Source organism: Notamacropus eugenii, chromosome 6 (assembly GCF_028372415.1).
Source record: "Notamacropus eugenii isolate mMacEug1 chromosome 6, mMacEug1.pri_v2, whole genome shotgun sequence".
Classification (NCBI taxonomy): domain Eukaryota; kingdom Metazoa; phylum Chordata; class Mammalia; order Diprotodontia; family Macropodidae; genus Notamacropus; species Notamacropus eugenii.
The window spans coordinates 304094404-304111638 of record NC_092877.1 but is presented as its reverse complement, the minus strand read 5'-3'; the positions used below and the strand labels follow the sequence as shown (position 1 = coordinate 304111638).

Genomic DNA, 17235 nt, shown 5'->3' with positions numbered 1-17235 from the left:
TAAGAGTGCTGACTTTGGAGTGAAAAAGAAAACCCAAAATCTAGGTTTTAATCCTACCTCTAATTCTTGCAAGTTACATGATTGACTCTGGACATGTTACTGAAGCACTCTGACTCAGTTTCTTGAGCTGTATGATGATATAGCGGATAAAGGACCAGTTTTGGAATCAGAAAGACCTAGATTCAAGTTGTTTTTGATTCATACTAACTGTGTGACCATGGACAAATCACTTAACCACTCAAGTGTCTCCAGGTTACTCTCTGAGACTATCAATCAATAAACATTTGTTAAATATCTAATGTGCCAGCTACTGTGCTAAGGTAAGCACTAGTGATACAAAAAGGGGCAAAAAGCTCACAATCTAATGGGGGAATTGTAAAATGAGTTGATATTCTGCATCAGTTAGAGAAACTTTCCATACCACAAATTTGATATATTGGTAAAATAATAGATCTGGACTGCACTCCACTACCCCATGGTGGGAGTTGGGAAGGGTGAGAAAGATGGTGAAAATACTCATAGTAACCACCTCATCTGGTTATTGTTAGGTTGAAATGTGACAAGGAGTATAAAACTCTATGAAATCGTTAGAGTGTTGTATATAAACATCAGCTATTATTATTAGTAAATCAATGCCTACAACTGTTATCTTATGGGGATTTTTCCTGAAATTACCCTTCCATAGGGTGAAAAGTGTAAATGTGTGTCATATTTGGGGATAGACATGATGGGTAAGAAGGCTTTAAAGAAAGATCCTCTTCTCTGTACTGTGTTTCTTGGTCTCTAGTCGCTATTTGGAAGGATCCTTCAGGGAATCCTAAATGCTATAACTTCAGACTTACTGATGTAAGAGCTCCATTCTGGCTAAAACCTGCCTCCCAAATTGCCTTGAAAGCTCTGGTGGCAGGCTACGTCACAGCTTAGAATCGAGCTCTCAGCTTTGCTAAGCTGAAGGTAACACGGATGCCTGAGACATCTCACATATTTTGTTTGCCTTCTCCTCCTTAAGATTGTGGTTCTTTCTCTAGCCTATTTATTCACCTGCATTTACTGGAAGGAACATTCACTCTTAGAGTCGTGAGTTGCTGTCCTTATAAATCAGCCACAAGCCTACAGTTTGTGGTGATAGGGAAAAAAGAGAGGAGGAGGGGGAGACCAAGAAGCCAGAAATGGCGAATTACCGTAGGTTCTAGTGGAAAATAGAATTAGAAGCATTTGTGGTTCTAATGAAAATAGCACATTTCCTTCCTGCTCAGGCAGTGGGGGTGAGCATCCTCCTGGGATAAGAAATGACTGCTTTATAAGTTGAAGGAAATACCCTAACTCTGGGAACCAAAATAGGATTTCCAGATGCAGGGACCATGTAAGAACACTATTGAGGTCCATTTGAATCTCTCCATTTTTGCCACCTGTGCAGGCAGGGATTTTTACCCATTAAAAGTAGCTCTTTCCAAGATATTGGCCATCGAGGTAGTGAAGTGTGCTGCCATTTACTAACAGGCCTCATTTCATCTCTTCCTGCAGGTGAGAAGCCTTATAAGTGTTCATGGGAAGGGTGTGAGTGGCGTTTTGCACGAAGTGACGAGCTTACAAGGCACTACAGGAAACACACGGGTGCAAAGCCCTTTAAATGCAACCATTGTGACAGGTAAAGTGGCTTATGAGATGATTTGGGGAATTAATGGAGGGGACAAGAGTGTGGATTGATCAGCCTGGAGGACTGAACTCAAGTCTTTTCCAAAGCATGTTTATCTTTGGCTTTTCCATTAAGAGAATTGGGACCACAGAGGTGCTCTCCCAAGGAAGTTTTAAATAGAAAAACTAAAGCATGGTTTGGGATTTTAATTTTACTCTGCCAGCTATGAGTTCCCTAGTCACTCTGTCTTTTGCTAAGGAAGGAAATAAGTCCTCCCCTTTCTGCTTTGTCTTAGTCATGAGGTTCTTATAATCTTATATTGTTTCTCTTAGAGAAAGAATTATGAATACAAAATGATTCCCTCTAAAAGCAACTCCTTAGTAATTCCACTAAGTATTTATTAAGCACCTACTATATGCCAAGCACTGGGGAGACGGAAAAAACAAACCCAAAATTTGATTTAATAAGTTCTTGTTGAATGCCTGTTATCTGCAAAGCCGTATGAGGAACTATGAGGTTAAAACTGATGACTAGGACAGGGTCTCAGGTCTCAAGGTTGCAATTTAGAAGTTTTAGTAACCAAGCATTCAAAAATGCTTATGCAAAGTACAGTGCAAAAACGCAAAACAGAAATGCAAAGTGAAGGACGTCCCAAAGTCTTTGTGATGTTTTAAACTTGAATGGCTTGGGATGGCTCTAAGACTTTTGGGACACCTGGGACTATGAAAACTCAAAGTGGAAATTGTCACATCTGCTATCACTGAAAGAGGTGAAACTTCACCTGGACCTTGAAGCCTGAATAAGTGGAATTTCAGATTCCTGCTCTGCCTTCCTGCCCCTAGTGAAGCCAGGTCTGTGTTTTCTGAGGATATTCCTATTATTTCTGAACATAGAATCAGAGGCTTTAGAGTCCAAAGATCGGGGCTCAAATCCCACCTCGGATACCTAAGTGACCAGACAAGTCTGGAGTCTCAGTTTCCTCATCTTTAGAACGAAGGGGTTGTATTAGCTGGCCTCTGAGGCTCTCCATCTATTGATCTTATGAAATAAGAGAGAAAGGTCCAAGAGTTGCAAGATGGAGAGGTTTCAAAGAATTATCCTAAAATTTAATTTCAAGTCTTTAGAATTTGGAATGGAGGAAAGGACGAGTAACAGCAGACATTGCCCAAGTAATAATATCTGACAGCGCTGACATTATCAACCAATAAAACCCCCAAACTGGAGACTGTGCAGACCAAGGTGAAGCCAGGATTAGGTTTAGACATAATCAAATAACGTGCTTGCATCTGAGCGTGTTATCCTTCTAATTCTATTTCTGTATTAAAAAAGAAGCTTAAGAAAATTAACTGTCTTTTTAATGCAATACTAAGGGTCTCGGTTGTGATAAGAAAAATGCTTATAATACAATAAAGGCTCACTGAAAGCCTTTGGGCTCTCTGAGTTGGCTGAGAGCATGCAGAATGGCAGGAGGGGGTGGACAGGATATAAACCAAAGCCCAGTTTTCATAAGGAAGGAAATGCGATCAGTTTCGCATCCTGTCTTCCCAAGCCCTAATGTCCCACTCCGGTCTCCTTTCACCAGGGCTTCCTCTCTGCCTGTTATCCCTGTATCAGTTTTTGTTTGTTTCAAATGAAACACAGGATAAGCCAGCTCTGTGTCTGCAAGGGGAGACTTTTTCCTCATTCTCTAGTTATTTATAAAAGAAAATTCATGTTTCTTTGTTTCTGTCAGCTCCTTCTCTCCCCCACCTTTCTTCCTCTTCAAAAAAGGGCTATTTCCCATCTTATCATCATTCTTTAAGAATGAAGTAAGAACCTTGCCACCTAAAGCCAAAGAATTAAATGCCCCACAACAGGACATCAAGAGGTATAGTAGCTAAAGCTGTTGTTGCTCGTTGCTAAGAGTCTGCCCTTCTTACACAAGGAGTGGATACTCTCCCCCATTTGCATTGTCCCCAAACTCACTGAGTTGACATCAGCCAAGCTCTGTCTTCCTACTGAGGGTCCTTTGGGCTCATTATATTCTATTGTCTTGGAGCAAGTAGGTGGTGCAGTGGATACAGCACCAGTGCAGGAGTCAGGAGGACCTGAGTTCAAACCTCACCTCAGACACTTGACACTCACTAGCTGTGTGACCTTGGGCAAGTCACTTAACCCCAGTTGCCTCATCCTGGGTCATCTCCAGTCATCCTAATGAATATCAGGTCACTGGATTCAGATGGCTCTGGAGGAGAAGTGAGGCTGGTGATCTGCACAGCCCGCCCTCACTCAAAACAGTCAAGTGCAAGTCATTTCATCATTTCTCTGATGGCATGGTCTTCTTTGGCAATGAAGGACAAACACACATCCTATTGTCTAATGTCTCTTATTCCCATGTCTAGACTGGCTAAATCTTTCCCCTTGGTTAACTGACATGTACTTTGTAGGGGGACTGGAATCTTTAGGCCCCTCTATGTATGTCATACAAACTTCTTATGTGCCCCGGGAGGACAAATTCTTTGGGAGCTTTCAGATATTTTTAGTTAGGAGGTAGTCGAGTCCCTCTAGAAAACTGAATACTTCTGAAGAGAAGTGTAGACTCTAAATTAGAGATAGTGTGGGCATGGCCATATCGGTTGATGTAGTACTTGGAGGAGAAGGAAACATTTTTGGATTATTGCTATATGCAATATTTCTAACTTTCATCACCCGATATATTAGAGAATTTCCAACTTTCTCATGACAAATGTGTCAGAATCTAATGTCTTCATCGAGGAAAGATGGATCAAATCATTTCAATAATGTTTGTGGAAGGGGGGAGGAAGATGGATGTATCAGTAGTCTCTTGTATTTTGTGTTTTTGATTTCAACATATTTTAGTTCCTGGACCTGGATATTTGCAGGTAACCGGTTGGGTGACATGAACTATTTTTCTCTTGATGTTTTGGAAAAGTATAAATAGATCAAATTCCCAACTGGAAAAGTAGCTGTGACACAGGAAAACAATAGGTACCCTTGAATCCTGAGGCTTCAGGACACTCAAACACCAGGGTTAGTTTGAATTGGCAAGCCACCTTCCTTTTCAATCAGCATTTATGTGCTAAGAATAGCATTTATTTGGGATGTGGCATGGGGAACCAGAGAGAAAGCTGACATGGTACAAAGATGTGGGAGGGAAAAGCCCTGGGTGACTGCATGATTTCCATTCCTGACCTCCCACAGTGAGTCTCACCTTTAAGACAGTCATAATACCCCATATCAGCACAGTGCAGCAGTCATACCAGAGTGTGAATGAATGGGAATCTAAGCCTCCTCTTGCTTTTAATCTGGTATTCAGTTTAGCAGTGCCATCCTATTGAGTTACTAGCCAGGACTGAGGTTTTCTTTGGCAAAAAGTGTGCATGTAGTGGTGGTATCTCAACCACCATGTGTGAGGATGGATTCGATCATCTCTGATGTGTCATTGACTTCTTAACATTCTCTGACTTTGACGTGGCCTGGCGGAGGAAGGCCATGTTGTTTTCTTGGGTCTCTGACTGATATCCTCCTCCCTGTTTGATGGGGATATTTCCCACTCTCACCAGCTGCAAGAGGGAAGAGCTAGAGGGAGGCACCAGGCTTCTTTGTTTACAGAAATGCTCACACATAGCATGACGCTGCTGATAGGAAACAGTGCTTTGTTCCCATTAGCACTAATAGCCAGTGTTACTGTACCACTGACTCAGCAGGCTTGCGAGAGTCCAGGAAGGCTGCTTCTGGTACAGTGAATGCAAGAAGTGGTCAGGGCATTGGGAGGAAACAAGTGGACCTTTGGAGTTCTCAGTCTAACCTAGTGCTAGGTGGAAATGCCAGCTGGTGTGCGTTCTTTGGTTCTCACTAAGATGACTATTTGTTTTGGCAGCCATATGTCTTTCATAACTATGTGATTCCCATCAGTGACAATTTCAGAATTGGGCTGGCTTTCTGCTCCTAAGTAGTTTTGATCAATATGTGTGTGTGTGTGTGTGTGTGTGTGTGTGTGTGTATACTATATATACATGTATATACACATATATACATATAAAAATACACACATATCTATATGCATATATAAAAATACATCCATATGTATATGTATATACACACACATATATGTATGTATAAAGTTATATTTTTATATTATAATTATATAACTGTCATATAATTATACATTATATAATTATATACTACATATATGACATATGTTATAATTATACTATATTATCATTATTAACAAACAACTCACACTTAATGTACCATTTTTCAAGTTTACAAAGCATTTTCCTTCTCAGGTCCCTATGAGGTAGGCAACAATTCAAGAATTTTCACTTATTTTACAAATGGCAAAAGTGAGACTCAGAGAAAATCAGTGACTTTCCCTCACACACACAGCTTTTATAGGTTGAAAGCAGGACTTTAGCACATGTCTCCCGACTCCATCTTCTGGCAGCTGTATACATTTCTCTCCCTCTTTGAATGATTGGATTTTGTGTTTCTGGATTCCAGACTTATCCACTATCACATATTATTCCTAATTAGTGTTCAGGTTCATTTTTGATCCGGACCTGTGATTTCATCTGTGTTCAATAAATAGGAAGGAGATAGTGTCAGGGCCCGGGATTATCCATTTCACTGAGATAGTTCAGTAGATCCTAGTTAACAATGGTTAAGCATATTGATGCTCTATTGAATAGTAAATTCAGTGGGTAGGGACTCAGTCTAACCCTGAACAAGTAGCAGTGATAAATAGCTCTGACCAACAAATAAGATAAGTATCCTTAAAGATACTACCAATGCTTTAGACTTTTTTTAGTTTGATTTTCATTGATTTCTTTTTTCACTGGAGCTTTCCATGTCCTTAGCACAACCACAGTTTTTGTACAGGTGTATCTCAATACACAGTGCTAGGCACATTCCATATATTCTTGTTGAATGAATGGCTAAAGATGAAAAGTAGATGCATTTCTGAAAAGTGAACATTATCGCAAACTTCTGTATATTGAATCTTATTTCATGATTGGTTTCTATTCCACAGTTAAGAGAAAATTTTTTGCCCACTGCTGGAACTACTGGACTCTTATTTCCTACATCTTCCTACCTTTTATGGTCTTTTCCTGACAGGCTTTGACTTTAATGTTAATGGGAATAATCCACTAAAATCCTCTTTTGCTACACTGTTTTAGTTCATCTTATGTGCTTCTTGACCTCTCACCTTGCCCCTTGCTCCTCATTTTGGTCTCCAGGATGTTCCTTATTCAGAGTGTTGTTCTTGGGACCTAGCCATTCCAGGGGCAGGGAACCTTGAAGCTTTGAGGCCACGTGTGGCTCTCTAGGTCCTCAAGTGTGATACTTTGACTGAATCCAAACTTTGCAGAGCAAAACTCCTTAATAAAAGCATTTGTTTTGTAAAACTTGGACACATGTGGTCTTGAGGCTGCAGGTTCTCCACCCCTGGAAATCCATTGTCTTTCTTCTTCTTTCAGCCTGAAAGGTGATATGTGATTTTTAACACCTTTTAGGATAGGTCTCCCTTTTTCAAGGATGGTAGGAGAAAGAAATAAAAAATAGAACAAAAGGAGAAAGTGTATGGGTTACAAAGCAGTATCTAGTGAACACTGACCTTTCGTGACCAAGTCAGCAGCAATATATGCAATGACCTGGACCATTAAGATACACACACACACACACACACATATGCATATATACACACACACATACATACATATACATATGCATACACACATATATGGTGATTGTTGTTTAGTCATGTCCAACTCTTGGTGATACCATTTTGGGTTTTCTTGGCAAAGCTGCTAGAGTGGTTTGCCTTTTCCTTTTCCAGTGTGTCCCCATTTTACAAATAAGGAATTGAGGCAGATAGGGGTTAAATGACTTGCCCAGAATCGCAGTTAGTAAGTGTCTGAGACTGGATTTGAACTCAGATCTTCTGAACTCCAGGCCCAGAGATCTATCCATTGTGCCACCTAGCTGCCCATATCTGATACCCTTGCTATTCTAGACTGTTGTTTATGCAGCCCAACATTATACTCACTTGGAAAGAGATACTATTTTGCTGACTTGTATCCTTATTGATAACTCTAAGGGGGTTATCCAAATTCTTTTGTTTAGTTGTTACTTCTGTTCCTAAATCTATGATTCCATTAATATAGTTATTCCACCTATTAATGCAGATCTCCACCCCTCCATTCTTCAAGAGTTTACCGAAGTCAAAAACATCACCAGAACTGGTCTTTAACTGATTGACACAGCCTATAGACAAGGGTTATACTCCAAGTCCTTCCAGCATAGTAGAATCTACTAGTGCTGACTTAGTCATTTGGTCATCCAGTAACTCTTTTATGACATAATGAGGCATTACAATAGGACCTTAATAGAGAATGTATTCAACTATTGCTATTTCAAGCAGTGACAGATACTGGCTTGGGACATGTGAATCTTAATTTTACAGAGACTTTGTAGGCTCCTTTTTTCACAGATTTTGATCTGTACTCAATTTATGATCTCTTATAGTCAATTTATGATTATCTTTATTATTTGTCTATATCTGGAGAGACAGCATGATACATTGGGAAAAGTGCTTGATTTGGGGTTAGAGGTCCTAGTTCTACCACTTATCCTCTATGTGACCTTAGATAAATATCTGGGATCTCAGATACCTCATCTGTAAAATGAGAGAATTAGGCTTAATAAGATCTTTAATAGGTCCCTTTCAACTCTAAATCTAAGATCTGATGATCATTATTTTTACTGGTTATTGCCAACTTTGTATCTATTTAGGACCAAGATATGTTGGTCTAGAGTGGATAATGGAGTTCCCTGCCAGGTGACAGTGACTAGCTTTAAAAAGTTGTCTACCATGATTATGTACACTTTCATTTCATTGTGGTCCCGTGGAGGGAGGTATATTTTTTTTTCTCACTAACCCCATGGTTTCTCAATTAAAGAAGTCTCTGTCTAAAAACTTACCTGTGGTAACAAGTAGGTTTGGGAGTTCATATAGCTATTAATCTATATCTGCTATCTATATGATATAATTATATCTTAATTTCTGTATTTTTGTGATTGTGTGAAAGAGGAGAGAAAATGAAAAGAATGTGAAAGCATGTACAAGTGGAGAGAAGACCCAGCCCAAAGAGAAAATTTGTAAACAACTTGTTAGCATATTTTTAAGTGCTTCTGACTTTGGGATTCTTGGCTTCTTCTTTGGGATAAGAAAAGCTTAAAACTTAAAAAACACTTAGGGAGTGTTCTCAAAGGCAGGAGAGCTATCATGCTTAAGAAAAAGGAGAGCAAATAGGAGAATAGGAAACTACTCCCCTCAGGCATTGTCACAGTTTTTTCATTCTGACAGCCTGACTGTAGTGAAACTCTTTCTTCAGCCCCTGATTATGAATTGGAGAAAAAGAGGCAAAAAGAGCTTATTCTGATCAGAGTGGTAAAAATCAGCAATGTGTTCTGTGACTTTTAAAGATACCAATGGTTCATTCTGGGTTTATAGTGCCTGTGGTAGCCTAGTGATGTTAGGGGGATAAATTATTTGAAAAAAATACTTAACATATTTGAAATGTATTTTCAAAAATTGAATTTTTGGAGTTTTTTTTCCTAAATTTTTGTTTATTTAATTTTTAATTTATAGAATAAAGCCAGCATTTCCATCTTACGTTATTGAGATGCTATGCTGGCTTTATTCCACAAATTAAAAATTGAATTAAATTAAAGCAAAAGATTTAATGTATTTGAAATATATTTTCAAGGTAAAATGAAACAATGGAGTCTTGGCATAGTGGAAAGAGGACCTAAGTTTATATCCTTGCTCTTGTACTTACCACTTTGGGCAAGTGATTTCAGTTTACTGGGCCTCGATCCCATCGTTTGGGATATAAAAACATAAAAGCATTTGGAGTGTAAATAAAGTACTGGCCTTGGAATCTGGAATATCTTCTCAAATTATATTATCTGTACGACCCTGGGCAAGTGATTTTACCTTTCTCACCCTCTTCGATCAAGTGAAGGGTATTAATAATGCCTACCTCACAGGAGGTTGTGAGGATCCAATAAGATGAACAGTGGCAGCTATTATTATCAGAATTATTTCTACTGTTGATTCTTGATGATCTCCAAGATTCTTAATGGGATCAAACCAGAGATCCTATGACTGCAGTTCTTTAATGTTGGGGTTTCACACAGTTTATGTCCTATTAGATGAGGGACAACCTTGTCTTTTGGATAGAAGGAGGCCTCCGTTTTCACACAGTGTGCTAATTTTGTGTTACTTCTTATTTTTTAGGTGTTTTTCCAGGTCTGACCACCTTGCCCTCCATATGAAGAGACATATCTAAATGACCTAATGATCAGAGTAGCTCCATGGCACCAGCTGTTGTCTAAAGGAAGAATCTTTAGACAGGCGGCTGGAATTTGGTCAGAACTTTGCTGCCTTGCAGAAGAGAGAGAGAGAAAGAAAGTTCGTTCTCACATATAAACCTCTGTGTACACACGCACACACACACACAGACACACACACTCGCACACACACACACAGAGTCATGCACTCAACTGTACTCAAGATATCTACATCTGTTCTTTATGCCTTGCCCTAGCCAGATGGTAGAAGATGATGAAGAAACCGGGTGAACTCTCAGCAAGGCAGAAAGGCTGCCTACTTCAGCGCTATCAGAATTGCATCCCGCTGTTGGCAATGGAATTCAAAGAAAATGGATGTGACTTCTCTGCAGGTGGACGGCAGCAGTAAGAGGGGCTTATTTAACTTGCTTCTCAATGCAACTTGATAGGAGAATACATCATCTTAAAGTTGCATACTTGTAGCACTAACTTGTCTTCTTTTTAAATGGTTGGGGGAAAAAATGACCTAGAAAACCAAATCCCAGTTTGGTAGCCAAAATTAACCTCTTGGTTCATTTGTCCTTTGTGTCAGAAAAAAATCCCAATATTCAAAGCGTCAGACTTCCTCACAGACCTTTTGATCTGTTTTGGTTCTTCATAGGACTGAGCTATTGAGATCTTTTCAAGTCTGTACCAATGGCCTTAACGGCAGTAGACTGTGGAATGACACCTTACACTTTCTGGCCTGCGTTCGTGTAGACTTCGTGAAGGAGGAATTTTCTTTTCTTACTTTTTGCACACCATATGCACTAGGGATTCTGGAAACTTCTAGCATGACTACAAAGTGGCCAAAAGAATAAAACCCTTGAAAAAAAATCACAGTGTATACCTTTGGCCTCACCTTATTGCCATAGCTAGATTTTTTCTTTTTAATCTCTCTGATTTTGCTAATGAAAACTTGAAAAGCTTATTTGGAAGCTTAAATGTTTTATCTTTTCTCCATGGACTAAAACCTCTAGGACTATCTCGTCACCTGGATGCCCGAATCTCGGCGTGGCCAATCAGATGTGACATCACACTTCTTACACTTCTTACATCCTCCTTGGGGGCGTGCTGGCCTCAGCCCATGGTGATCAACAAATTGTGTTGTGTGTTATTATTGCGACCCTACTAACCAGTTACAGCATAGATGTCTCTAGCCTCAGTGGGCATCTGTGTCTTTAACCTAACTTTGGGTTATGACCTGACAAAAAAAAAAGCCAAAAATACCCCTCCAGCCAGGAGTGGAGGGAAAATGAGGATGCCTCCCAAGTCCAGAGGCTTGACACAGCATCAGTCAATCCTTCTTTCTCATTTCCACTGAGCTCACATTATCCTGCTTGTTAAAAAGGGAAAACAATACACTTTAAGAGTCCATTGTGGGAATGAAGGGCTGACATTTATGCAAAGTGTTGAGGTTTTTCTGTCTAAGGGAGAGAAGTATTGCTCATTTCAGGCAGTGGGCCTAGCATGACCTGTAACTTAGAGCATCCAGGATTAGCAGAGGCCCCTAAATTATTCTCCAAGCTAAATGCTGCCCATTGATAAATTTGACCTTTGGAGCTCAAAGGAGATTTAGATTCCTCACTTTTACATCACACACGTAAAAATTGATATCTACATACCTGTATCTCTAGCTAGTTGGCACTGGCCTCAACTCCAAAGACTGCCTTTAGGACCATTAAATGGCCTATGCAAGCAGGTGGGGTGGTCACTAGGACAGGTTGTATATTTTGTATATTCTCGGACCATCCCGTCAAGACACATCTAGAAAACAAAAATGTCACTTGGTCCACCAGTGGTCGTGGTTCCTTCATACCAGCTGGCTACCCTCCTGCCCTCCTTTTGACTGTTTTGACTCATTGACTGTTAAAATGTCACCCCAGACATATTTGGGATGCAAAACTGAACTCTCTTTAAAATAATAATGATAATGATAATTAAACATAAACAACATGAGTAGTCATCAAGATCTTTGGCACTTGATTTTCCTAAGCTTTCTGTAACTTTTGGTTTCAGTGAAATGTTAAAATTCCTCCACTGTGAGTAAATGAGCCTCTTTAGCCAAATGCTGTGGGCTTGCCACTTGGACGTTTGGGGGGTGGGGGGGAGGGATTTTGAGGTCTGGCCCATAGAATTTCTTTTGAGACGTGGACCAAAACAAACAAAAACTCAACCACAGAAAAAAATCAAAACACACACACAGAAATTCTACCCATCTGCTGGAGGCAATGATGTAAACATTAGTTGGAGGGTATTTTTTAAGAAAAAAAATTAATTTTATTCCAAAGATGTAAAACTTAACACGTTAGAAACAATTCCTGGAGCACTGCTTGCTGACAATCTTGTAGTTGTCTACTTCTACATTTGAATACTTTTTTGGCCATTCCATCTGGAGTTCCATGGGATTGCATTTGAATGTGTGGAGCATCCTTTCCGGGTGTTAGCTGGGAGTGGGAGCGTACTTGAACCTCAGCTGTGTTCCTCTGCAGCGCATCCAGCCAGTGCGTTAGATGAAAATGTAGACACCCTAGAATTTCATTTCTGTTTGCGGCCTTCAGCATGAGTGCATGGACACATCACATCACTCGCGGTAATAGGCCTTGGGCTGCCAACATCCATAAGAGTCCTCTCCTGAGCAGTAGCTGCTCTTGCCTCTTGAAATGCTACTATTATTAAGGGTCTACAAGACAACTTAAATTTTAAACTGACAATTCAATGCAAGGCTCTTAAAAAAAATAACATCCATAACCTTTTTTTTTTTATAAAGAGTAATCATTAATTATTTACTTCCTATTGTCATTTGTGGTCTTGTCAGGTTCTCATTTAAATGTGGCAGAACAAGGGCCCTTTGGTACTCATCAGAATGTCTGGAATGTTTTGGTAATTCCTCTCTCTTTCCTTGTACCAGTGAGACCCTTTGTCCTTGACCTCTCCCAGAGCTGGGCTCGTTGATACTTGGTGGTGGCACTCTCTCGCTCCTGATTCATTTGTTGGAACATTAGAATTGCTGAAGAACTTGACAGTTGCTATGTATGTTATGTTAAAGTTATATTCCTTTAAGCTGAAGTCTCATCTGTGAATTACAACCAGCCCCAACTGGCATAGGAACTAGATGTGATTGTTTCGTAGAAACAATTGAGACAGAGTATCCACTGAAAATGCCTTTCTTACCAGCTGGTGAGAAGGGACTAGGATGATTTATTTGTAAAGGCCTATTGAAGGAACTAATCTTAGTGTATACATCTATGTATATACGTACACATTCACATATATATATATATGCATACCTATGCGTATATATGTGAGTGCATATATGTATACACACATATATACATTTAAATGAGAGAGGGACAGAAATTAAAGAAGACTGGGTATTTAGAGCAGTATTTTCTGAGTTGTTCCCATTAGAACAACAATTTTTTCCCCTTCTCTTAAATTGGTATCTTTTCATATGCTGGGAAATCTCAACCACGCAAGGAGAGTGCCGGCATGTTATTTCATGTAACAGACCTTTCGAACATGTTTTGCTCTGGGGTCCACACTTAACTTTGCAGAAAGGAAAATACTGACTATTCTTTTTCTCTTCTACCTATGTCTTTTCCCCCTGCCATTTGAATATGTCAAAGACAAGGTACCCTAGATTGTAATGCTGCTTATGGCTACCAGCCTGTCAGTCATTGTGTACAAACCCCACAGAGCCTCTCGCCCCTTGAACGACTAGTTGGCACAGCCCATTGGCCCTCTAGTGAAGGGTATTATGTCCAGAAAAATAGATGTGTGAATTCCATGACAAAGCAGCATCTTATAAAATATTCCCAGACTCAGAATGAATCTCATAAATCAATTCTTTTCTTCCCTCCACCATGTGTTTTCCCCTACAAAGATCATAACAAGTCTTCCCCATTTCATCACTTTATCATGGTTCTACTAGAGACTGCCCCTCCACCCCTGTCTTTCATTCCCTCTCTGCCATCTTCTCCTCCCTTTTTTTGGATGGCTTGATTCTGAGGAGATAAAAGGAAACTCATATACATGTTTAATTGCACTGATTCCTCTTTTTAAAATTCTCTGCAAGCCTAGAAAGCAAAGGAGATTTTAAAAGAAGGATTTCACTTTGGCTCGACTTCCAGGATAGCTATGTGGAGTTTTTGCACCAAAGGGGGGAAATAAATTGGACCTTCAGATGTATGTATTCACTTTATTAAGGACATCAATATTGCTATGCCCTTGCAGAAGCTAAGCTTAAAGGAACGATATTAATTCAATGGCATTTAAACATGACAATTACTTTTAATGCCCCAAATATATTTTTGAAAAAATTTCCCCTCAGTGGAAGTCACTCCTTAAAGTTCATCATATGGGTAATATTCACCATTTCCATTTCCCACTATTTGCCCTTTGGGAGGAGGGAGAAGAAGGAAGGAAAAAGGTATAGGGATGCAAAGTATTTAATTATACCACCTGGAAAATCAGATGCAATTTTTAAAAAAATCTGTGTTTTGTGACAGTCAGCTTTTCTGACTGACTGTCCTGCCCCCAGATCTTTGCCAAAATAAAGTAAAATTTCAGAAAAAGAACCTGATTGAAATATACCGATTGAAGTTTTCCAGCTTGCATTTCCCAGAAGTAACTGGCTGTCATGTATAAGGGTAGGAGAGCAAGTTTTGAAAGGTTGTCATTCACTTGGGTAGATGTGGTGGGATACCTTATTTTGAACCTTAAAATGTTGTGAATGAAAGCTGGTTTGACCTCTTGGGTCCTTTTCCAATGCATGATAGCTATGCATAAGAAACAGTGGAGCAGTTCTGGGAAGTTGTGATTCATTCGGATAGATGTAGTGGGATACCTTATTTTGAACTTTAAAATACTTGGGGATAGAGACTACTAGACTGACCTCTTGGGCCCATCTCCAAGGGTCTTCAGGACCCCTGGAGCTGAGGAAGCAGCAAAAAAATGTCAGAGTAAACAACAATAACATTAAAAAAACTGCTTGTAAATACCACTTGGCTGACAGCCTAAGGCTCCAGGGTTTTCTCTTGCTTTTCAACACACTCTCTGTCAAATCTTCCTTGCTGGATCTCCTGGAAGATCACAGAAAAACTATCATTTACTATATTCATCCTTCAAATCCTAATACTGCTAGATCTAGATGTAGTCCACATGAAGCAGGTGTCCACAAACAGAGGAATCGCTTAAAGTCCTCAAGCCCCAACAATCCCAAAACAGAGACTCTGTTGTTTTGGGACTTTTTTGGTCCCCATTCCCCTCCTCAAACAGGGCTTCTCAGTGACTACGAAAGAAGGTGGATGCATTCTTTATTGGGATTGTTTTTACAAGTTTTTCAACTGTAAGCTTGAAAATCTTCAATTTATTTCACTCCAGCTTTTGTATACTGCCATAAAATGAGCCCCACATCAAAATTCAGAGGGTGGTATTCATACACACACACACACACACACACACACACACACGTGTGTGTAGTACTTTCACCGAAGGAAATCAGTTGGGCTGCAAATATTCTAAGTGGAGTAGCCACTAGTGCCTATTATTATCTTTGGAGGGAACGCATGCTTACAGTTGCCAGTCTATCAAAACTAGTCAACGATGGGAGGAGAACACAATGAGGGGACATTTTAACTGTGATGCCTTTGGGCTCGAGGTAGAATGATTGCAATGGCATAGACCCAGGAAGGCTTTCTGGTTTATGGGCTGGTCCTCAACTTGGATTTATTTTTTCTAGCATGTATTTGCTATCGGAATATAGTTTCAACCTAGAGTTTTTTTCTTCTCTTTAACTCTGCATTTGTATTTCATGACCAAGAAGGGGTCAAAACAAAACAGCAGCCACTTATTATCACCCAGATCTCCCCCTATCCACATTTAAGGCAAAATAAATGTTTAGTGGTTTTCCTAGTTCTTCCCTCTTCACCAGTAAAACTACCCCCAAAGTTCCTCTCTCACTCCCACAATCCTCCACGCACAAACTTATTTGCTTTTAAATGACATCTGATCCTCCTTTTTTTCTTAATGATACTGCTTGAAGGAATTTGTTTTTGCACTATATCATTTCTTTTGCCAGATGTGTCTAACAAGTGTGTTTGGAGAGACCCACCCTCAACCCCACAGTCACATTCTCTCAGGCCTTCTCTGGTATTTATGATATATCACAGAAGTACCTAGTCTTATAGCCCTCAGTTCTGCCTTTTTTTGACATTTTATTTTTTTTAAGCTTTTTATATATATATATAAATATATTACTTTGTCAAGTTTTTTTGCTGTACAAAAGTCTTAAGATTTAAAAATATTATTTGTATTATATGATGGTGGTATGTTAATGTTACAAAATTATTAATGAAGAAAAAAATTTATTTTTGTTACTGGTCTGTTTCATAATTCTTTTTTAAATTGGTATATTGTAAGATATCTATGCAAAAAATGTTATGTGACGCATTTTTATTTAAGAATGTAATGTGTAATAAACAGTAGAATGTGTTTGGCCTGGGAATGGCTCAGTGTATCCTCCTTCTCATTTTATTAGAAGAAAAACAATCACAGAAGCGCAAGTCAGACATTATATACTTCGTGCTATAACTTTTTCTCCAGGACAGAAAAGGACCAGAAGAGATTACATCAGGTCTTTTGAGTTTGAGTGTAAAAAACAATTTATCCATTCCAATGAGATTATTCAAAGCTCAGATAAGAAGGGTAGGAGTAAGTTCATGCCTTTGAGGGAAGGAAGAATGATGAGTGGAGCTTTTGAAAGGAAATATTTTAGACTGAATCAGATTATGAAAAGTTAGTTATTTGAGGGGCTAGGGGAGACTTGTTGGAAGCAGTTTCTTTTAGGTGTGGGAGGTAGGAGACTATTTGCTCTGCAGGTGGTTAAAGGAGGCAGACTATTTGGAAGGGATTAACTAATACTCTTTATAATAGGGAAGAGGTGAGAGGGTTAAAAAAGGTAGCTTGATTAGGTGGGGAAAAGGAGTTTATAGAAAATGGTTTCTTACGAAGTGGGAAGGAGAAGGTCCATCAGAGGTAGCAGCCCCTTAAGACTCATCACAATAAAACAGGGATACAAAGGTAGGCAGTAACCTCAGAAATAAGGGGAGGAGAAAAAACTAGTAGGTGTGGAGAATAGAAAACTATAGGGAAAGATGTAGACCTGAAACAAATTCAAGGATTAGAACACAGAACGAAGT

At 39.4% G+C, this 17235-nt stretch overlaps 1 protein-coding gene across 3 annotated transcripts in view; it reads left to right on the top strand.

Annotated features, from left to right (window-relative positions):
* KLF7 (KLF transcription factor 7) overlaps positions 1–16541 on the top strand; it is a 103562-nt gene extending 87021 nt beyond the window's left edge. For all 3 annotated transcript variants that reach the window (XM_072617394.1, XM_072617393.1, XM_072617392.1), the window contains exons 3-4: positions 1525–1648; positions 9942–16541. In XM_072617394.1, coding sequence (XP_072473495.1) covers positions 1525–1648; positions 9942–9979 — 162 coding nt within the window. In that variant the 3' untranslated portion in view covers positions 9980–16541. The remainder of the gene's footprint in view (positions 1–1524; positions 1649–9941) is intronic.
* Positions 16542–17235: the final 694 nt, after the last annotated feature.